Genomic DNA, 24,086 nt, shown 5'->3' with positions numbered 1-24,086 from the left:
TGTTTAAAATTTGCTATAACACTGATTAAATCTAAATTCCTTGATGTCCTTCATCATTATTTCAGATATATATCTGGTGTACATTTTGCAGAAAAATTGAAGCAATGATAATAGCCGAGTTCCATGTACACAACTTAATGTTTTGCGTATTGTCTTCAAAAGTTCCAGATCAGCTGCATACATATAATTCAAAAACGATTTCCTGAATTTGAACGCAAATCATGATTTTTTTACTTATTGCAACATTATAAATGCAAAAGAATTAGAAGCAATAGGATGAATTTGATTGATAAAAATAAATTGTGTGTTCCTTGTCGTTGGGAGAGCAATTCCAAGTGGCAGGTACCATCTAAGCTTGAGACAAAATGGCTGCCACTGTGTTCCTAGAAGATTTTTTCTCAGATAATAACCAAAGCGACGATCTTTTAAAATGTCTACAAAATCAGAGTCAAATTCTAGAAGATAATTTTCAGCATCATTTACGTCTTGGCAAGGACAATCAACAAAGTACAAGGTGAACTTGATATTGATGAATTCTCTTACTTATGAACCTTACAAACATATGTTTTCAGCGAAAGATTATACCAGTATCTACAGGGATCCGAAAGACGACTTCACATAGTAACATTGTGTCTAATATGTTCTGCATGTTGGTAATTTATTTGTCTTTCAGTAAGTATGTACTTAAAAACTATGGTTACGTTGACAATTTCAAATCTTAAGTTGGAATGTCTTGTAAGTTTTGAGATGTAATATTCCAGGAGGGAAACTACACAGCATAAAACAATACATTACTAAAATTGGAATAACCCGAGATGGGAGTCAAAGATTACGGCAAGATAGCTTTAATGGCATTTGAAGATTCAAAATAGCGTCAATGACACTGTAGCTCCCATCCTGGACTATTTAGTGTTTGTTCTCTGGTCAGATATTTGAACATGTGTGAAAGGGATAAAGTGCATGAAGTGAAAATACTTAAATGTAATGTACTGGAGATAGTGAAATATGTTTAATGTATTATTCATAATATAAAATGGAAAAAATACAGAATTAGATATATCGAATACTGTGATACAACCATTAACTCAACAAGTCATTTACAATGACATAGTCCCCACTTGTAATAGGAGTATTAGTCTTGATGGGGCAGGAAAATGTGGTCATTAAGAAGTATCACTGGAGTGTATATGTTGAGATCTATGGGCACATAGGTCTATGTCGTTGTTCCCAATTTGAAACACATGAGGCATGTCTAAGTTATGGTTCTAAATCGGGAAAAAAGATCAGACCTCTAGCAGTATTGGCCAGCCAAGAAATACATATGCACATTATAAATGAGGTACAAGATGTGAAATCTTAAGGTCTAATATCCTATCAAAATTGGAGGGTATAGAACTTGTGGTTACTGAAATATGCATATATATGTATAATCAAGGTCAAAGGTCATCAAGGTCACATGATATTTTGAAAAAAAAAATTATATTGCTAATTAATCCCTATATGCCAAAAAATCAGATCTCTAGCTCTATTCGCTTGCCCAGAATTAGATGTGTACATAATTAATGAGGTAAAGCGTGTGTTGTCATAAGGTTTCCCATCCTACTGCACTTGTGGTTACTTATTTATTGACATAAACATATATTTTAGGTAAAAGGTCATCAAGGTCACATGACATTTGGTCAAAAAAATTTCTCTCCTATAGTTATCCCTATATACCAAAAATCAGACCTCTAGCTCTATTGGCTCGCTCAAAATTAGATATGTGCATAATTAATGAGGTACAATATGTGGCGTCATAAGGTGTCCCATCATACCATACATGAAGGCTGTAGCACTTGTGGTTACTGAGTTATGGACAAATATGTATATTTGAGGTCAAAGGTCACCAAGGTCACGTGACATTTTCTCAAAAAAATTGTATTGCTAAGTTATCCCTATATACCAAAAATCAGACCTCTAGCTCTATTGGCTCGCTCAAAATTAGATATGTGCATAATTAATGAGGTACAATATGTGCCGTCATAAGGTGTCCCATCATACCATACATGAAGGCTGTAGCACTTGTGGTTACTGAGTTATGGACAAATATGTATATTTGAGGTCAAAGGTCATCGAGGTCACGTGACATTTTGTCAAAAAAAGTGTATTGCTAAGTTATCCCTATATACCAAAAATCAGACCTCTAGCTCTATTGGCTCGCTCAAAATTAGATATGTGCATAATTAATGAGGTACAATATGTGGCGTCATAAGGTGTCCCATCATACCATATATGAAGGGTGGTAGCACTTGTGGTTACTGAGTTATGGACAAATATGTATATTTGAAATCAAAGGTCACCGAGGTCACATGACATTTTGTCAAAATATCCGAGATATCTGTGTGAACGGATGGACTCACGGATGGACGAACAGACGGACATGACCCAATCTATAAGCTCACTGGACTTCATCCGTGGGGACTAAAAATTGTGTCACTGCATCCTTTTTGCAATATGAATACAATGAGAAACTAAATTTTTATTTTTCGTGGCCTTATACATGGGAGTCTATGGAGATCTGCCTTATACATGGGAGTCTATGGACGTGTAAATTAAAAATATGCAAATTTCACCACGATTTGCCCAAATTTGGGAAAGGTCACTCCTATGCACTTCCATACCAAGTTTCAAATCAATCGGACTTGTGGTTCAGAGCAGGAGATTTTTTGACCAAAAATGGGAGAAAATTACAAAAAAATCATGAAAAATAGCAAGTCCAAGATACTGACCCAAGATGTGCACAATCATTTCATGTCAGCCCAAAGTACTTACATGCTAATTTTCATGTAATCTACTCAGTGGTTATTGAGTTTTTTCAATTTTGACTGTTTTTACATTTTTTCACTTAATTTGCATATTTTTGGCAATGACAACTTCATTTGAACAAAATCTCATCTACAGCCCATCATCCATGTACACACCAAATATCAAGATGAAATGTACAGCGGTTTTGGAGTTTTTGATGTTGACGGACAGACATACAGACATACAGACATACAGACGTACAGACATACAGACATACAGACATACAGACATACATACATACAGACATTTCCCTAGCCTATAAGAATAGCTTCCATTGCCATATATACATATGGCTATTGAAGATTCAAAAAAACTGTGTAATTTATCTTGTAAATTTTATACCCCTGGATTTATATTTCACATTTCAAACTTCTGTAGGAGATTATAAAGCATGCTGCAGCTATCATGCTCAAGTCTGTGATGAATGTGCTGTTTGATGTATTTTTTGTCAATTCTCTGACAAGTTTTCGTGCAACATTTCTTGGAAATGAGATATTACAGCCATCCATTCTATGACTAGTCAGTATAATCAAACTTTACGATACAAAGAGATGTTTTCTCAGGTTCTAGGAAATCACAAATAAAAGGATTGAAAGGATAGTTCACTTTCACGATTTTTTTATTTCTCAGAATGTTTGTTTTTATTTGTTTTGCTATGACAGAGAGATTAGAGCAGAAACAGTATTGTCAATGATGTTGTATCTTTTGAATTTTGTGAAAATCAGTGTAATTTTCCTGTACAGGAATTCAAGTTGTAATATATTTGTTATCTGCAACACTTAATATGGCTTCTTATATCCAATATCTGTACAGTCTGTGTATCCAATATCTGTACAGCCTATATCAATACCTTTACAGCCTATATCAAATACATGTGCAGCCTATATCTGATACTGGTACAGCTTATACCAGTGCAGCCTATATCCATCCTACTGGTATATCCAATACCTGTAGAGCCTATATCCAATATCTGTACTGATCCAACACCTTTACAGCTAATATCCGATACCTGTACAGCCTATATCCAATACCTGTACAACTTATACAGCCTATATCCAATACCTGTACAGCCTATATCCAATACCTGTACAGCCTATATCCAATACCTGTACAGCCTATATCCAATACCTGTACAGCCTATATCCAATACCTGTACAGCCTATATCCAATACCTGTACAGCCGATACCTGTAAAGCCTATATCCAATACCTGTACAGCCTATATCCAATACCTGTACAGCCTATATCCAATACATGTACATCTGATACCTGTACAGCCTATATCCAATACCTGTACAGGGACTGAATTAGAATACATTAGGATTATCATCCATACTGAAGATGGACAACCAATTAATGTTCTCAGATATCTGCTACTGGTTGAAAAAAATTCAAAAGTTAAAACTGAAACATCAAAACAACTGATACAAGAGGTAAACACAAGTAAAATCTTCTTATCTATTCATCAATAAAATAGTTGAGAGATGAAACGGAAATGTTGAAAAATTGACAAAAACAGGATTAAAAGTGAGCTATACGACAATTTAACATTCTCCTATGGTGATTTTCCTATTAACTTATTCAGAATGGCAGACTGTTACACATGCACAACATTGCCATATGGCGGACTGGATCCAGTATACTTCAGTCATGCAGGAAATGTAAAGATTATGTTAACTACAGTGAGATATTAGGCTCACAGCATTCCTTTTGTCTTGTCATAATTTTGGAAATGCAACTCAGATGGGTTTTGTTATCACAATTACTCAGTGCTGTTCAGTCTAAACTTCTGTTGTCATTTCAGAGGACTGTAAGACATGAATATTCTGCAGTGATATTTGCTGATAATATTCTGCTGCAAATCATATTTCACTAACACATATTCAATAAAAAAATCCCCATGTACAAATACTCCAAAATTCCTACAAATAGTACGCTGATTAAAATTTTTGAATGCCTATAGGGGTAGTAGATACATGAGAAGACTTCATAAAAAAAATTAAGGAATTTCTATTTCTCGACATTCCAACTCCATGAAACTCTCATTTCTGACACCCTATCTGCCTATCATTTATGAAATATCCTTATCTTATGCAAAATTAGTGATGTACTTCATGAGTGACCTGAACAAAAATGGTCCAAATAAGAGACATATGTCCGACAAAAATGTATAATGGATCTACTTTGATAAATGTAGGCAGCAAAATTTCATAAATAAAGCCTTGTGTAATGTAATGAATAAAATGAGCATTCCACAACCGCAAATATGCAGAATATTGAGTTTTTCAAAATCCAGTGATTATGAAAGATATCATATGGCAGCCATTAAAACCAATGATAAATTGATCATATCTTCATAATTGCACCATGATTCATATCCACCATTATTTTGATGAGGTATTAGAGTTTAGATCAATTTTAAAAGACAAATGGCTATGATTGCTATAACTAGTATTTTTTTAAACAAAAGTGTGACTTTGTTCAAAGAAGGCAGGGTACGAGACGGAGATCTTTCATCAACAGATTCATGGCCTCTAGAGGGCAGCCTTTATCTTGCATAGTGGTCCCACATTTAGAGCGCACACTTGGCACAACACTTGCTCTGAACCCTTCAGCATTCAGCTGTGGGTAAAAAGCATGGAATCTGTACCTATTCTACTTACTTGTCTCGTAGACTGGCTACATTGGTAGTTTAGGACAAAGAAATAAAAGGACCAGCATAGCTGCACCTTCAAACTTAAAGTACAAAAATAATATCAAAGTTAGTGCTGAAGGCAGCTTCTATCCAGATTTGGAAATTCACGAATACATAATTTAACTACTGGATAGATATTTGAACATTTGATATTAAACATTTTTCATGACATGGACGCATGATATGGTACATGTCTATCCTCAGGCTCTTCTGTGGCTTACATGATGTACAAACTTACACGTTTAGATTTTAATACATTTATTTACTTTTCAATCCATGTTTCACACCGTGTCATACATTTTTTAGAATAAGTTTCACTAGCCATACAAATCTTACGGAACTTCACTCCCTGTACTATTTTATTAGTTGAAGCCTACAATAACAACTGAATCGTTTGCTCAAAACAGAGTCCTCCACTGTGGCAGTTGCCGGGAAACAACAACCCATGGTGCAAGATTATACCCACAATGCAGTGTTTTGTGCCAACATACATTGATTAGTGCTGAGTGGCGTATTTGTTTAGTGAAGTGAGCAACCTTGTGACCATCTTGGAAAAAAAAGGTTAATCTGCTCTTCCATGCTTGAGATTCTCTGGAAGAAACAAAACTAACAAACTAAAAGTTTGAAAGCAGAAGTAGCTGCAATCTCTTACCCCATGTAGGTCTAGGTCCAGTACCAGTTCTCTCTTCCCTCTGGATCTGCAGAACTCTTTCCTTGGCCCAGGCCCAGCCCGGCATGCCACGGAACACGTATGCATAGAACTTGTCATCCATACAACACAGCGATGGCAGGATTGTCAGCCAGTTTAGGAAACTGAGGTTACCGCTGATGATCAAAACGACCTGTCAGTGGAATGGGGAGAAAGAAAGAGATGGAGAAAGAGAAATAAAAGATGACGTAACTGAGAATCTACAGCTCTACTCAGGAATATTATTATGTCGCGTTCTGACTATCACAGTGTGTCATGAAACAACAGAGGTCGAAGACACTATGTTACAGTGGCACAAACAAAAATATGTGTATAAAAGTGTGCACAGGAATACTTACAGTTCTATATTCTACATTGCTGCATGAGTATTTGTTCCTACCGTGGTCGATTTGGATTTCAGGTTTAATCTAATTAACTTTGAATGATGAGTCAATGGACAAAACAAAACTAAATCATGAATTTGTATCTTCCAATCTGTCAATTTGGCTCATTACATTATGACATGACGGAATACAACATGATACCATACACTAAGTTTATATGGAAATGACTGGTACGTTAGAGTTATCAGGATTACATGCAATCATTTCACCAGTCCCCCTTTAACATGTCATAGAACAGATGTAATGCAACTCTTGCTCAAAAAACACCTGTGTTACAAAACCTTAGCAAAGTACAATGTATAATTTTTCATTGAGTATAATTACTTGGTATATTATCTCTTTGGTGTATTAACATCATACAGCAGCGTTGTTACAGTACCCTGTAAAGTCATGTTGGCTCCATAGAGATAGCAATTACATATAACTCAGACTAGAGGACATCAGAAATGGTATTAGGAGTTCCAACACAATTTACCTAGCTTCCAAATCCACAGCTAAAAGCACTGTACTGCAGTATAAATTGTTGCTTTAACAGGGCATGATAACATTGCTAAGCGGAAATCTGAAAATAACAGTTTCAAGTATTCTCGACCGCGGAGTGACGTCAGTAGGTGAAACACATACGAGTGAGGTGAATGAGAGATCAGACGATACAGAAGAGCGAATGATACAGAAATTGTGTTGAAAAAGCAGAACTAAAAAGTTATGTCATTTATGTATATTGAAACTTTGAATATTGTGTTGGTGGTTGAAAATCCGAACTTCGATTATTTGTTTTCACGACGCTGTGACGCAAAATTGACGTAAAAAAACCGCTAGTACCGGATGACCTGCTGTCGAGTATACCGTAACATATAATATGAAATGCATCATTGTATAAGATAATAACAATAAAGAATATTTATGATATGCCTATATCTCAGAATGGAGCTCTGGGCACATAATGCTGTGGTCACATAAGTATACCATGTAACATTACCAGATGTGAAGTTTTGTCAAGAGTCTAGCACTGTATGATATTAACCTGGAAAAGTATCTGCAGAAACCCGCCTGTCATGATGGCCGGTCGCCATGGTATCACCAGCAGGAACGGCGCCACCAGCTCAATGAAATGATTGGAAAGGGTTTCAAACTTGTGAAAGAACTCTGGTTCCTGATGCATGTAGTAACTTATAGGATTTGGAACAGGCTGAGTCTGTCAATGTCAAGAAAAAATAATTCATTTTCAGTAAAATAAGACAACATCTAAGTTATTAATAGTTCAGGCCATATCTTATTGCGTGCTCTTTTTATCAATTGCTTGTCAGCCTAATGGGAAATGCCCTGACATATCTGATAAAGTCTACAATAAATGATCATAGATTTTACATCTTTGGAAAGATGTCCATGATTTCTAGAGGGGAGTATAACTTCAACTACGATCTCGTTGGAATAGACTCCAACAGATTAACCCATTGAGCGCCAAAGTCAAATTTTGTCACCTTTATCATATGTACACCAGTCAATATTTTGCCTAATTTTGGCTAAAATTTTGATAAAAGTCTGTAGCCAAGGAAACGTTAGGTCCATTTGATCCAAAATTAGGAAAAAAATTACATAAAAATTCATAAAATTGGTAAAATCTTACATCAAAACTTTTGGCATAAAAATTACAGTGCTCAAAGGGTTAAGAGTGAAGCTTTTAGATAATCTATGGTTTTCTTTTCACTTAATTTAAATATGACATATTGATAAACTTAAGCTTTTGACAGAAAATGTCTATTGTCTACATATTTGGCATTTTCAATTATTTTCGAGATCAGAAAGCAATCAATTGGAATCCATGCTTACCTGATAATGATAATTCATACAAGTTAAGTCTCTCCAACACTTATCGCCTCGTATCTTGATAAGACCCTGAATGTAAGACAAAAACCCAGAATTACAACCGACTCCCAAAATGGTAATACTAAATCTTTGACCCACAATTTCAATAACTTTTTTTGCTGTATGGATTTAAATTCTCCAGAAATGTTGATGTTTTAACAAAATATCAATTTCCCATCATGCTGTACAATTGTTTTTCAGCCTTTGAAGTCGTTCCTTTCACCAGCACTGAACTTTACACACACATTCCTGTACTTGGTTAAATTCAACAACTATCAGCATGATTGTGAAACACACTTGTCAAGACAAATTCATCGACACGATCAATGCTTCTAGACTCATACACCGGGGACGATGGCTGTAACTTTTCTTACCATTTTATTAATTTTATTCTTTAAAAAACACACATTTCTTATTCATCAATCAAAAGTGCATTTCAATACGAAAAGTGTTCGCTTTTCAAACACTGTGCATTGTGGACAATAAACAATGTTGTTGTTGTTGTTGTTGTTGTTGTTGACAAATTAATTCCTGTACAGACCAGAATTCAGTTGTCAACTTGATCACAACATGAGAGATTACAATACACACATCCTGGCTGTGATGACAAGCTGAAGTTTGACATTTTGAACTTGACTTTGGAAGTTACTAAGAGCTTTAATTTACACACAGGACAAGAATTCTACGAAATACTGAGAAAGACACCAAAAACTTCCATTAATGCAGCTCTCGCTTTTTTCCCTCGTATTTTCTCTATAGCTACTGAGTCATCGCAGAGCGTGTGCAGCTTCAGTACAATACAATGAATAAAAGTCACAGAAACAGATAATAATATCTGAAATATGTGAGCGTGAAAAATGATGCCATGGCCAAGATGGAATGATACAGAGGAGGGAGGATCGACAAAGACACATGTGAAAAATCTCTTCTCCGTGACAGTTTCCACAGATTTGAAGATGGCTAAATTGTCAGTGTCTTTGTGATTTATGAATTTAAACAGAAATAAATGCTTTTTTGAGACCATTTTTTGCCTTGGCAAACATAAATCATCAGGTTCATCAATCTTGCAACACCATAAATTTTCTCAGTTTTTAGATAAAAAGAAAACACTTCGAACTCACAGCTCCTAACATTATCCGAAAAATCAGCCATCGGTAACCAAGTATTGTAACTAAAGGTGTTGGAGTTTTCCTTGGTATCTGTCGCCATGTCACCAAAGGACACATGAATATCGCAAGAAAGCCAGTCTCTAAGAGCTGAGACTCCCAACCTGTGAGAAACAAAATTTCACATTATTATTAAATTTCTAGATGATGTTGGAGATATTAAAATAATTTCAAAAAACCTCTTCTATTTCAATTTTCTATGTGATCCTTACTATTAGTATTGAAAAGACCAGAATGCAGGTAATCTCAATTTGAAACATGCGGGAATAACTTAATTGTGAAGATGATACTGGTCTCGACACAGCCTGGTAGGTGCAAAGGTTCATTTCTGGGTGCTCCCAGATACAATAGCGCCCTCTATTGAGTATGTACTTTTTCTTTCGTGATTAGCGCCCTCAGACCAGAACTGGGCAAAACATGCTCAGCAGTCATTTGCCTATGAAGCTCATTTTAGTGCCATGAATACTGAAGAGTACATGAAATGATGACTATTTAATTAGCAGCAACAATTTACCAACCCGTCTGATTTACCGAAAATTGACTAAATTTCACCACACAACTGGGTAGTTTTTCATTTTACTTACCAAAGGAATACCTGAAACAAGGAAGAGAGAAAAGAACACATTCTAATTCTTTCTGTTGAAATAGTTACAACACGTGTGCCCGGCACGTGTGGTCACATGCGCTAACTCATAGCAGAGTTTTGTTCTAAATTTCTTTAGTTTTCATGAAAGCTTGCACACAAACTTTTAAGAAGAAACAGGGAATATACGTTGGTATTTGAGTGATGCATCGTTTTCTTTCAGCTAAAAATTTGGTCCATCAGATTTGTTTCTATATTACAATATCTTATAAAAAAAACTGTATATATATGCCTTGGGTCATCATTTCAATGACAACCAAACTGTGGGATCAATTTATTCTACTGGTTTTATCTGATCAGAATACATGTACTGGATAAACTGGAGTGAAAATGTTTCAGAAACATGGTTGGCAGCTCTGTAAACATTTTTTTCAAAAAATTGAGAGGATTTCATTCGGGAAGTCATATTTTTTGTGTTAGTTTAGTACATCAGAGTTCCACTTGTACAAAGTTTACAGAAATTGAAACTTATACTGTCAAGTGGTCATTTCAAAACAAAAGAAATTGTATTTCCAGTCTACACTCACACAAATGATTGAACAAAAGCTACTCAGCCTGAGAGAAAATTGATCAACGGTACAGAGGAATGCGGAACAACGATGATGGGATTAAAATACATGAATTCATGAACAAAGATGGTGATTTTGAGTCTGTTAAGTGAACATCTGGGGACACAAAGCTGACAGAAAGCTGCAAAACAAACTGTCCTTGGTCCACATACAAAATCCGATCAAATTGGTTTATTATATCCGCCCAGTCTGGGAGGGGAGGCAGTTATTTCAACCATTCTTCATGGACACAAAAAGGGAAAATGTTTCAGTGTGTCTCGTTTCAGCCTCCTTGAAACTAATCCAATTAAAGCGTTTCATTCATTCTCACCACAAAACAAAAAAGACAAAAAGGGGGAGTCAGCAACATTTTTCTAGAGATTTTCACCGCTCACACGTTGCGGACATTTGTCACTTCTTTGTGACATGTAACCACGGAGACAAATACGGGAGATAGGATTTGTGAGTCTCAGATATGACCTACTGTAACAAGCCATGACCCTTACATGGCAACTTAGGCATCCCCCCAAGCAGACAATGATTTACTATATTGAACTCTCTGTTGATTCAACTTGGAGCAGTTTGGATAAATCATGATGTTCCCATAAATTTTCAGCACGTGGGGTACCAGTCACCGTCTCACCTTGTGATATTAACAGTTTTTTCTTCTTCTTCTGTTTTTGACCAAAACTGGGACACCAAATAGTACCATTTTGTCTTTGATTGTCAATCAGAAGTGCTTTGAAAATATTAGCTTTGATCGGATGTCAGGAATATTTACTTGAATCAAAAGATCTTGACATTGGCATTGAAAGAACAATCTTGAACAATCAAGGGATTTCATCATCGTCTAATCCAGCATATTTTACATTCCACTCTCCCATTGAAAAGTAACCACTTTTACACACAATTTTTTTTTTGCTTTATCCAAAATTTGCTGATTTTGCACAAACATTCGAGGCAGATTTTCATCAAATTCTGCAGTTAAGCTGCTGTGCACACCTACATCCTGCCTGGACTGGCCATGTATCAACTCAGGTCCTCCATCACCAGCAGTGGAGCGGTGGGCGGCCTCAATGTTGAATTATGCAGTTTTGTATTGTTTTTCTAATTCAATATGCTGGACAAGGAACAGTACTAGATTCTGCATGAAAACTAAGCATAGCAAAATAATGCATTTAGTAATTTGGTTGTCCAAAATACCACTATTTTGCCAAATCAAGCGGTTGGCCCAGAAGGCAAAGCTCATCAGTCTTGCATACATTTGTCATACTACACGTCCATTTGTATCCACTACACAGTAGCCCATCACTAGTTTATTAATGATAAAACCACCAATGAAAGGGGGAAAGAATTGCAAGTCCCATGCACATTTTAGACCACTGTATTTGCCAACCCCATAATACTACAGAAACGGTGAAATTTTCCTCCGCTGTTGGAAAGAATTCACAAATCCGTCATATGTTTTTTTATATGAAAACATGTCAAGTCCTTTGAAAAATGTTTATTCATTCTTTGTTACCTGATGATGGTTATCTAGCCGTCAGGAAGGTATTATTTTGGAATGAAAAGATGTGTTTTGTCAAAATGAAATGATATCAACAGCTCTATTTTATCGGATACGCACTTTGCTGATCACAGAAAATATTCCCCTTGCTCTCACAGGAAAAATTGTTTATACAGTGCATTTGTTTGGATACGACTGAGCCTTGCATCGGCTAAACACACAACATTTACAATTACAGTTGCAATCATCATAAGCTGGATCACGGCCGTAATTCATACTTTTCACTCACTAATCATTAGCAACAGGACCGCATGAGAATTATTCCGTCATTAAATACACCCCTAACGCTACCCAAATATGTATTTTTTTAATATTTCCTCCCGGGTCGCTCTGCCTTCCTGTCACATCACCCATTTCTGTAAAAAATTTTCAAAACCAAACACGGTATCTATGCAAATTCACAAATGCACTCAAGTGGACTCTCTGACTAATTTGTACATCTCTATCGGACTTAGACACATTGAGAAAAGAAAAAATGAACCACAAGTGTATACACTGATGTAAAAATTGTGCTTAATTTTCTATATGTTTACAGATTAAAAAACAAATATGTACTTAATAGATAAAAGTAATGTAAGAGTACCACATCTGATGAGAGTTAAAAATAATGACATCACTCACCATTGCTGTCCAACATTTACCAAAGAGTGATACAGCACCCACAGCAACGTCATGACAACCATATTGCTGCATCCGCAGACAGTGACCAGAAGAGACAGCACCAGGCCGACCGTTGCTATGGCGTCCAGGAAGAAGTCCACCTCGTTGACATCGGTGAACCACAGGAGGGTAGGTACGACACGGAGACAGTAGTGGAAATCATTTTTGAAATGATCCTTAAGTTGTTGCAAGTAGACATTGACAGGTAGGAGTCCGTCTTTTCCGAGGAGGGCTCGGTTTTGATGGAGGGCGACCAAAAAGGCAACAGCTGGAAAGAGAAGAAGTATCTACGTAAAGTGACTTCATGAGATTTCATTCAATGAAAGTGCCAATGTGAACAATTTGCTGGAGTTTCTCACCACAGAGAGACCACTGAATCCAAGTGAATAATGCACAAATTTGATAACATTGGACCTCTTAGATCAGAACCAAAGTCATCAGATATTTGCGAGAATGTAGTCACTGTAATCTGATCAGCTTTAACCCTCAAATCACCAAACTCTGTGGTTCAGGCCATTGTTCTAAACAGTGTTGATGGATCTGTATACTGGAAAGGAGGGGTGAAAGCATTGAAAAAGAACGCTGCATCAGGGGTGGTGTCTGTACAGCATGTATGATGCACTCTCAACACTTGTATACTGACCATCCACCACAAGTGCATAGACAATACAGATATTGCTGTGACTTGTATTTTTAAAGTCTTCCCTGCCAAGGACCACATGAAAATATAATATCCTATAACAACATGCAAGAAATTCAAAGGCATCAAAATTATAGTTAAGATAAAAATAAATAAAATATAATAGCAAGTGGAGTATTTTGAAACTTGCACATAATACACCATATCAAGTCTGTCTAGAAAGGCACACTTTGCTCAATCGAAGTTTGACTGGCACTTGCGAATTCCTAGGTTGACTGATAAAAGAGCTTCCACTACATCAGTGATGTAAAAATTAAGTAATTGTAAAAATGGGCAGAAACCATGATTTTAACACTATAAATAATGGAATTTATACACATGTGTACACATATAAGGATGTATGAACACAAATGTATGACACAGTAGGTATAATTATTTCAATAGAGAACTGTTTTATGGGCTCCTTTAACTAAAGTACGTGAGATGATTGTTTCGGAGTTGACACGGACGATACTCTGAAGGACATGATTAATTAGTTTTTTGTTAATCATGAACGCATGAACTACATTTGAAATCAATGTAAACTCCGGGAATTGTGAGATAGAGCACTGTATATGAAGAGCATTTGCTCAATCATACAAATCCATTGGGTCATTTTAACATGAGGGGCCACGTTATTGGACGGGACTGATGGCAAAGTGATGGAACCAGCGCAAGTGTGTCATATTTCAAAAAATATAAGTCAAACTGCTTACCAGAGTTAATGAGCAGAAAAAATTTACGAGATTGTCCAAGGTCTAATGAGCCCTGAAGTAATCTGTTTGTTGAATGTTATAAATTAAAGGGTTTGTCGAGATAATTATCGTCTGAGCTTGACACACTGACAAAGAATTGTGATCAGCCGACGAAAGTGCTCAACGTTTCGACCTTGAGGGAATGAAACGTGCCTTTTATTTTAAAGCTGCATTTGTATTATCAGTGATGGCCATCTAGTGAACACAACTGCGGCTGAAAAAAGTCCAGGTGTACGGTGCAAACTGCAAAGAACGCAAATCTTCATCCTATGGGATAATAATGTTGCCATGTCAACAATGGGCCCGACGTGAAATGCCATGAGTAGACATCTACATACAAACCCAAAGTGGCTCATTGCACAGTGTAAACACAGAAAAACACACATCAATATGAAATTGCAGTTAGGGCCAGCTTTTCTAATTAATGAGAGTGTGCTGTGAGTAGGCAAATAAAGAGCTTGATCCCCCCTACGCGACACATGTGCGGACCTGATGTGATGTTATCACTCTTATACTTCATGAATGTGTTTGTCCATTTGAGACGTTGTCATGGTAGGGCGGCTATTTCTCTCCCGTTCTGTGAACTTGAAAAATGACGCTGCCGGGTGCCAGGTGCCGGGATCCAGAGTGATCCGCCCGTGTGCGATCTGACATGAATGGCACGGCCTTAATCCACCGATAAACTTTTGCCACTCTGGGCAATAAGTCATTCTGACTTCTAGATGCTACTGTCAAGATCAAAAAGATGGGATCAAAGTACATGAACCAGAACAAAAGCAGTCACAAAAAAAAAAGGCACAAAAATTTCAAAATCTAATGAAATCATTTGCAATCAGAGATCTTTCAAATCTTATTAACTCACTTCTTAACTCATATTATCTGACCAACAGTTGATTAAGTGTGTTGCATATTTCTTCCATTCATCATATCATAATTATCATCCAAAAATCCCCTCCATTCCTGAATCGTGGCGTCCTCCTGACAAAATAAAAGTTTTCAAGTTCATGCCTGGACAAATTTCTCATGGCCAAAACCAAAAATCAGCAGATTTGAGCATAAACTAAAAATCTGATTTAAGAGTCAAAAAAAGATACACATGAACTACTTTTATCTGAGTGTGGGAAAAGTCTAGCGTGATTGACATGACAAATTACCGGGATTAGCAGCTGTCCGTCAACTCAATCCAATCTGCCAATCAAATTCACCCAAAAAACCCTGTTCTTGGAGTACTTTGGTGTTGGGTGTGTCTTCTAAAGTGACCATTAAAGTGACACAGCACACACTGTATCCTCCTTAACCTGAATTTGATTAGCCTCCTTAATCAAAATTCAATGACTGGCAACATGGTAACCGGCAATTCGGCAATATTTTTTGCTGACAGAAAAAAGAAGTCTGACGTATATGCAAGTTTGACCCCATTTTTTTCATAATCTACCAAGGCTCTTCCAAGTACCCAGAATGTTCAGTTTATTTCTTGCAAATCTGTTCACATTTTGGTGGTTTAACGACAACTATTGAAGAATATGGGTTAGCCCAGCGTCATGGTTTGATGGTGATATGCATTTATTTCAGTACTTGTGGGCACCGACAAAAATGTATACAACAATATCAAAAACAGAACAACTGATCACTTGTTGCATCTCATGTGGAAAATAAATAGATAAATAAAGTTATTTTTTTTTAATCAAACCTTTGTTTGGCAGTCCTGCATAGTTTCATCATATACCAGGCCACAGCACTAAACTAGTTTACATGACCATGAAAACAGTGAATTTATCACCCCAAGTAAAGTAAAGTTTTTGGAAGGTCAAGACATTGGACCGCTGAATTTCAAGATTGTACAGCATTCTCTATGCTTAATTTAGGCGCCATTTACTCCAGAAAGTTTTCTTTGATGAAAGAAGCATTGATACATTACATGTACATGTATAGGGCTGATGGAAAAAATATTTCAGATATTCCTAAATTGACTCAAGTGTGAGTTAGAAATCACACTGGATTTCACAGTTGGAATGTTCAAACTGCAAAAGTTTTGTCAGTCTAGAATCTCTCTGGCATTTTGGATCCCAAAACTGGAAAGATCCTGTGCTAGAGTTTTGTTGAATCCATCAGAAAGTCATTTAAATGACAAGATTCTGCTTATCAAGGATGAACAAATAGTATGCAGTGACACTAAAATCCAAATGCTTGGCAAAAGTTGACTGTATTTCACAATGATGATCATTAAAGTACGTGTTACAATGCAGGCTCTACAATGGTTACATCAAATTACAAATCCATACCACATTGAAGGTAACTAAAATATCAGCCTTAACCCTTTGAGTGCTGTATTTTTTCCCACCAAAATTTTAGTGCAACATTTTACCAATTTTTACGAACGTTTCTGTAATTTTTCTGATAATTTTAGACCAAATAAACACAACATTTCATTGGCCTCAGTTTTTTATCAAAATTTTGGCAACAATCTGACAAAAATCGACTGAGGCATATTTTATAAGGGTGACAAAAATTGACTTTGGTGCTCAAAGGGTTAAAGTTGTACACACCTCAAAATTGAAAGACATAAACTTTTGGTCAGACTTTCAAGAAAACTTTCCAACTACTCTCTTTCAAAATCAAGAATGAAAATCAGGGGGTAATCAGGGGGTAATCAAGCAAATTGTGGTATAAATAGAGAAACAAATTACCTAACATTTATCAGCATTTGAAATTCAAAATGGCCGCCATCCATGTGTTGACTCCATGGATAAATATTCGATTTTCACAAAAACAAGATGGTGAGCACTTTATTTACTCAAAGAGCTTCAAAATGAGCTCACACAAGCAATAGACCAGAAAATGATTGTTAAAGTTTGAGAGCTTGAATATCTGTCCTCAAATGCAACGCACATTCAACCCCAAGATTACTATTAGCTGGTATACTTTGTGACGGTGACAAATCATCATTGTAACATCAGACCAGCACTAGAAGTATATAATAATCGGTACATGAAATTTTTGACCAGCAAAAGCGATGTGAAAGTAAACATGCCGAAATGAATCAAGTGAAAATTCAAGCAAACAAAAGTTAGATAAATTTTAAAGTGAATAAACTTTGATAGAGTGTCAAATGTTACAAGATCATCAGCTATCACGCAAAGCGTCAATCAAACAAAAGAACAGGGTACTCTATTGAAGCGACGGAGAAGCCGTGACTTAAACCATCCACAACGAGTTTTACGACTCTATTCAAAGGACATATGACACAGAGCACGATCCTGCATAGAGACACTTGTGTCTTGACAGACCTCGGTCCAGGGATTGTTTGTAAATGGATCAAGAACCACGGTGTTTTACATCTCTCACAGTGTTTGTTTTCCACTGTTTGGACTATTCATGCCGAATACTTCATCCAGCCACCACCGTCGATAGGGTCACGATTACTTGGTGATGAAGTGGCAGTTATCTCATTCTACTGCAATTAATCTGCAATCATGCTTGCCCTTGCTGCAAAAAAAACCTTTGTTTAATTGCCAAGCCTGGAAGCGCTTACGTGATTCAAACATCAGAGGTTTGTCAGCACGACAGCTGCACCTTTAGATGCAGTAAATAAACCGTTTTATTATTCTTCTGATGACAAACGCGGAGAAGAGGTAACAGTTTTACAGATATGAACAAGGAACAAAGGTGAAACAACCATGAAAAAAAAAACACGAAAAAACTATCATAAAAACTACCTGAGGGGAGACGAAAATATTGAAACTGAAAAATAATGAAAACTGCGCATTTCATAACAAACTAACTACATCAGATGATCATTTTGCAACTTAAAATAAAATATCAAAACAATCTCACAAACTGTTATAAAACTTTTTGGCCAAAATTACCCTACAGAATACCAACGGATATTGAAAATGTCAGGTTTGTTATTTGGAGTGGGGTGAAATCTTCCCTGGATACCTACAATAAAATCATGCCGGCAGCAGTTTTGTAGTGGAAAAATAAAATAAGCAACAAGAGCTTAATGTTACTGACAATGAATGATTAGCCGAAGGGAGTGATATTTGAATTACTAAATCTCCATGTAAAAGGAGAAAAATAACATTTGAACCAATAAAACACAAAACGGTCAGATTGTGGGATTCCCTTTGTCATAACAAAACTGATTCATATTTTTTACTTCATGTAGTGATCCCACTGATAGTGGTGCAAGGAAAATTCGTGTTGGTGATGAATTGGTTCAAGCAAAGTGTATATTCTTTGCTGTATGGTATACCCCAGTATTCTATTACTTGTGTCCAACGCACACAAAACATTGCTGCCAGGATTGTTACCCTTTCAAATCGTCATGCTCACACTACTCCACTTTTACAGGAATTGCACTGGTTGCCAGTTCATCAAAGGATTACTTATAAAATCTTGATAATCACTTTCAGATGTATTCATGGTTCTGCCCCCAAATAACTCACAGAAATGTTCAGTCTTTACACCCCAAGGCATAATCTACATTCGGCTGAGCATTTCAAGCTTTGTTCTGCCAGAGAGTAAGAACTAAGAAATATTGGCGACAGGTCATCTTGTGTTGCCGCTCTCATATTGTGGAACACTCTCTCGCTGAACATCTGTTTGTGTTCAAACTTCAATACTACCTTATTTAACGTATGCTCAAAATCTAATTGGACTTGCCTTTTTAAATTAAAGTCTTAGTTTGTATTGTTTCTGTTCTCTTTAACTCTTGCTCAAATTTGTAGACTTTTTAAAAATGTATTTGTACTGTCACCTTTTAAAACTGTATTTAAACGTCTCTGATCAGTTTTCATGTGGATTTAGAATGCCATAGAAAAAGAAAATATGATCAGGCCAAGAAAAATAAAAAGTTCATTTCTCATCCTAGACAAATTTCAAAAATGATGTGCTGGTGCGGTTTTTTTTACTCTCAAATTTATTTTTATTCTTCAATCAACAAGAATGCAGAAAAAACATGAAAAGGACATAGGAATGCACGCAGAGATAAATGCACAGCAGTGTTGCTTTTTTTGTAAAGCAACAGTTCTGCGGTATGACTTTTAGTGCAGCAATGCAGAGTTTTGACAGCGTAATATAACAGTGACATATGTGTACAGTTCTGAATGGAATGTTAGTGTCAATTATTTTGTTTACGGTTCTGTTTTATACAGCACTGTGTTATGCACTATGGTCGCGTATTTTTACATTTATTTTTTTTAATTTTATTTCCTCATGAGCAGAAAAAAGGTTGATGCGGCGGGTCTGAATTGAAGCGCACGAGGATAAGAAACAAACTTTTTATTTTTCTTGGCCTTACTATTATTATTATTATTACTTTTATATTTCCCAACAAATTTTGGAAATAAATATAATCAAAATCATCAAATTCTATGTCATTACGACTTGAACAAATCTGAATACAGTTACACCTTTGACCAATAAATTAAATGTTAAAGTGCTGACAAACTCTTTCCAGTCATTTATTATTTCAAATGACACATACACTCAAAGAAATCCCACAGATTTCATCAAAATCTTGATATGTAAGATCAGTTTTCCTCAATAGACAAAGCGCCAAACAGTTAAAGGATTTGCAACAAAAGATGAAAGAAATAGCTGTAAAATACAATGATGGTATTTCACTACAACTGAACAAATCTGACTAAGGTCATCTGTACTGGCTGAAATAATATATCAAAGTAGAATTTGGGTATAAGAATTTGCAACAAATATTCTCAAGATACAACAAAGTTTGGCAAAACTATTAGATTTTTTACCACCTTGATTGGGTTAGTACAGTGCATCAAGAGATATGTTTAGCCTTCCTTATGGTAACATTCTACTGCCTTAGGCCAAGAAAAATTAAAAGTTTGTTTCTCATCCTCGCTCGTTTCAATTCCGACCCATGGCGTCAACCTTTTTTTTCTGCTCATGAGAAAATAAAATGAAAAAAACCCACAAAAATACGCAACGATAGTGTACAACACAGTGCTATATAAAACAGAACTGTAAACAAAATAATTGACACTAACATTCCATTTAGAACTGTACACATATGTCACTGTTATATTAAGCTGTCAAAACTGTGCATTGCTGCACTAAAAGTCAAACCACAGAACTGTTGCTATACAAAAATACTAAAGCAACACTGCTGTGCATTTATCTCTGAATGCATTCCTATGTTGTTTTCATGTTTTTTGCACGTTCTTGTTGGTTGAAGAATAAAAAAAAAATTGAGAAGAAAAAAAATCTGCGTCACCGCATCATTTTTGCAATATGTCTAGGATGAGAGACAAACTTTTTATTTTTCTTGGCCTTAGGGAGCCTTTCATAAGAAAGAAATATAAATATGCTCCTTAGGAGACAGGATCTTTTTAAACCCAATTTGAAAAATGACTCCTACATTGCAAAACATGATTCTTTTGTTTAGCGACATCACATATTGGAAACTCACCTCAGGACTTAACTCCTTAACAATTAGTTATTGTGGCTTATTCGCTGAAGAAACTACACAAAATATTCTTTGTGAAAGGATGTGAGTCAGGTAAAGTATATATTAATCAATGAGATATCTTTTCATGCTTCATTTGAAACGTGACTTCTTGTAAAGAAACCAACCAAGAATGACATGACAAAATGATTCATATACCATTGAAATCTTCCAGGACACAATAGGAACATCTGCCGATCACTGACCCCTGTGTGTCTCTGGCCTCATACCCATCAAATCACTCAGTCCTTTCACCACCGCACGGGAACATGCAGGTGAAAGGGTTAACCTTGATAGGTATTAAATCACAGACATCTGACAAAGCTAAATAAGCTACGTTCATTTCAATCACATCATTATTATATCATTCAATGTCTTACATAGCAATTACATGATTCTGTGTCAAATAATGCCAAATGAAAATGTCATACAACATCATCATGCTCATGTTGTTTCTAAATATTAACGCAATAGATGGAAGCTTCTGTGTAGATAAGAGCTCTATAATATTTTACCAACACACAGACTTTATGTTACCAATTCAATACCCCAAAAAGGGCCGATGCTGATGTGCAGCGTCTCGGAAGTAGTTATTCAGTTGGTTGGCTGAATCTTAAGGTTGAATTATACAAATAGACTCATTAAGTTGCTGTGAATAGTAACAATGGACCAATCAGATATAACCTTGGGAGCACGCTGGCCTAAAAGTTATAGATGCGTCCACCTCTCGGTTTATTGTTTCCGTAAGGTGCTATTGAAACCAGCCTAGGTGGCCCCATCGTGGTCATTGACCTTGGCCTCGCCGGGCAGGCGAGCCGTCAAACTAACATTGTATTGTACTACCTCCATGCATGGACGGCTTTTTTTAGGTCCATGCTCCATGTTAGTACGTACTTGCAAACTTGGAACGTATGTAAGTCAGCATAATGTTAACATCTGGCACCCTTACATCCGCTCTTTCGTTTCGTTCTATGTGAATGTGGTGTAGATACAATAGTATGGCCAAGATGTCAGTTAAAAAAAAATTGACCTGGCTAGGGACCATGCCTACGTGCTTCACCTCACACTACGGACAGATCTCACCGACCAATACAACCTCATCCGACCTGGTTATTACCACCATCGAAGTCGCCTTTGACAATTTCCGGTGAACTGTTGACCTACTTTATTCTTCAATACAAAAGCAAAGAAGCTATGGTTGGCATTCGAATGGTCGAAATCCCCTAAGAAACCACGTTACTCACAGTAAATAAACCCGAGAGATCGCAGGAATACAATTCTTGTGAGCCAATATGTTCCCGGTTCCAGTTCTTTTGAGGGCACGTTTTCATGCGCATCTTCGTGTGTCGATTGGTCGAGTACTTTTGCACTTGTGCTTAAGATGCTTTCATCAGAATTTTTATCTTTCTCATTGTTTTGCATTTTTCTGTTCCGCAAACCGTCTCCTTCGTGAATGGGTTCCGCCATTTTAGCTCGTTCTCTATTTATGACCCCTTAAGCAGGTTGCCATTTTTTCTCAGGGGCTTTATTCTACGTGCAAATCGCTGATTGGATATTACAGTCTCGCGCCCTCTAAACCGGTATTTTTTCAGCCTTTTGTTTTCATTGTATCGACTGGGGGATGCAGCACTGTAAATCGCGAGGACTTGCGTCGCCACTTAGCGTATTCTAAAGATTTGAGAATAATACAAAAAATGGTCTTGTGAGAATGTTCCTTTTTGCCATTATCACACTCGTAAACTTCTTCTGTCCAATAGGTGACCGGTTGCACAAACGAAAATACGCTAGGATGTTGAGATAAGGCTAACCACTTCCACTTAGTCAAGAAAACTTCAATTCTACACGTTCTCCACTATCCGGCTGATACAGAATATAACATACTTAAGTTTAGCGTCCGCGAACGAGGCTACTCTGAATACATTGTGAACACCATCCCTGATTCCACCTACTTCCTTCTAGATAACCGTACTTGTCTGCACAATGCCGCGCGCGCCCGCACTCGGGAAAGTACAGCTGGCAAAATGCGAGTACTCCAGCGGGTTAATTTGTGAATTTATACTGCTTTGTTTATTTTGGCTGGCGGCCGACGCGCGTGATCTATCTCGGTGTTATCATGTAAGCGATCAGAGACTTCCATCGGTGTTGAATGTCGGCGGTTGTGTTGATAACGAGGCACAATTCTCGGCTTACTGTTGATCCAAACCACAACAATCACGCAGCGCCAACGATGGGGACATTGTGTGGTAACTTTGTAACGCTCACAGCTGAGTACCGGGTAGAGTTGGGTTGCTTTGTTTCATTAAATATAGTTCATAGGAAATCCACTTTGTCCAATTAATGGGCCCTTCAAAACCGCAGTCATCCAATTCTTGTTGCCTAAAATATAGTCATACCCGCAATGGCTTCTATGATTCACACTGAAGAAGAAGATTTCGAAAGTTTGGCAAAACTTTGATACTCCGGAGTCAAAATCGATAGGCACAAAGTGAGAAGTTTCATGAACAATTATAAATAGAGATTTTGGCGCGAAAAGTTAATGAAAAAAAAGATTAAATGAGGTGTATGAACTGAACGCGTGTCGGATGACATCCTGCAGGGCTGTGAGTGACTTGGGAAAAAGATTCCAATTGTTTGCGATTAAACAGGAACATGGGGACAGCCACGTACGAAGTGGGCGAAAGCTTGACTCGACGCTCGAACAAAAGACGATACGTCACGACAATGGGAGAGCTCTGGACAAGAAGATCATTATACTGTCAGAGATAACATGGCAGTTACGAAAGCGCATATGTTGTCTCGTGTGCATGCATGGTGTCCAAGTTCAAATCATGGACCAGTGACATTCATGAGCCGACACATGTTCGTACTTATAACTTGTATTATTGTCTCTACCCATGATGCATTTCAATCAAAACTTTTTAATCAAAATTACAGCTATTGTCACTGCACTGACGTATGAGGTGTCTGTACATTTTAAAAATTACGATCAAACATACTGAAAAAAGATACCGATAGCCTTCGGCGATGAGTGTTTCATGAGCTTTTAGACTTGTCGAAGTGTATTTTGCAACATTATTCGAAAAATCAAGACGGTCAA

At 36.8% G+C, this 24,086-nt stretch overlaps 1 protein-coding gene across 1 annotated transcript in view; it reads right to left on the bottom strand.

The window, feature by feature from the left end:
* Positions 1 to 22,468, bottom strand: part of LOC139151290 (lipase maturation factor 1-like) — a 38,573-nt gene extending 16,105 nt beyond the window's left edge. Inside the window, exons 1-7 of the mRNA XM_070723974.1 lie at positions 22,234 to 22,468; positions 13,042 to 13,348; positions 10,247 to 10,257; positions 9,618 to 9,766; positions 8,461 to 8,526; positions 7,655 to 7,825; positions 6,191 to 6,380 (exon numbers count right to left, since the gene is read on the bottom strand). Coding sequence (XP_070580075.1) covers positions 6,191 to 6,380; positions 7,655 to 7,825; positions 8,461 to 8,526; positions 9,618 to 9,766; positions 10,247 to 10,257; positions 13,042 to 13,348; positions 22,234 to 22,456 — 1,117 coding nt within the window. The 5' untranslated portion in view covers positions 22,457 to 22,468. The remainder of the gene's footprint in view (positions 1 to 6,190; positions 6,381 to 7,654; positions 7,826 to 8,460; positions 8,527 to 9,617; positions 9,767 to 10,246; positions 10,258 to 13,041; positions 13,349 to 22,233) is intronic.
* Between the last annotated feature and the right edge of the window lie 1,618 nt (positions 22,469 to 24,086).

The sequence above is a fragment of the Ptychodera flava genome, chromosome 15 (assembly GCF_041260155.1).
Source record: "Ptychodera flava strain L36383 chromosome 15, AS_Pfla_20210202, whole genome shotgun sequence".
Taxonomy (NCBI): Eukaryota; Metazoa; Hemichordata; class Enteropneusta; family Ptychoderidae; genus Ptychodera; species Ptychodera flava.
This window is presented reverse-complemented; position numbering and strand designations above follow the sequence as displayed.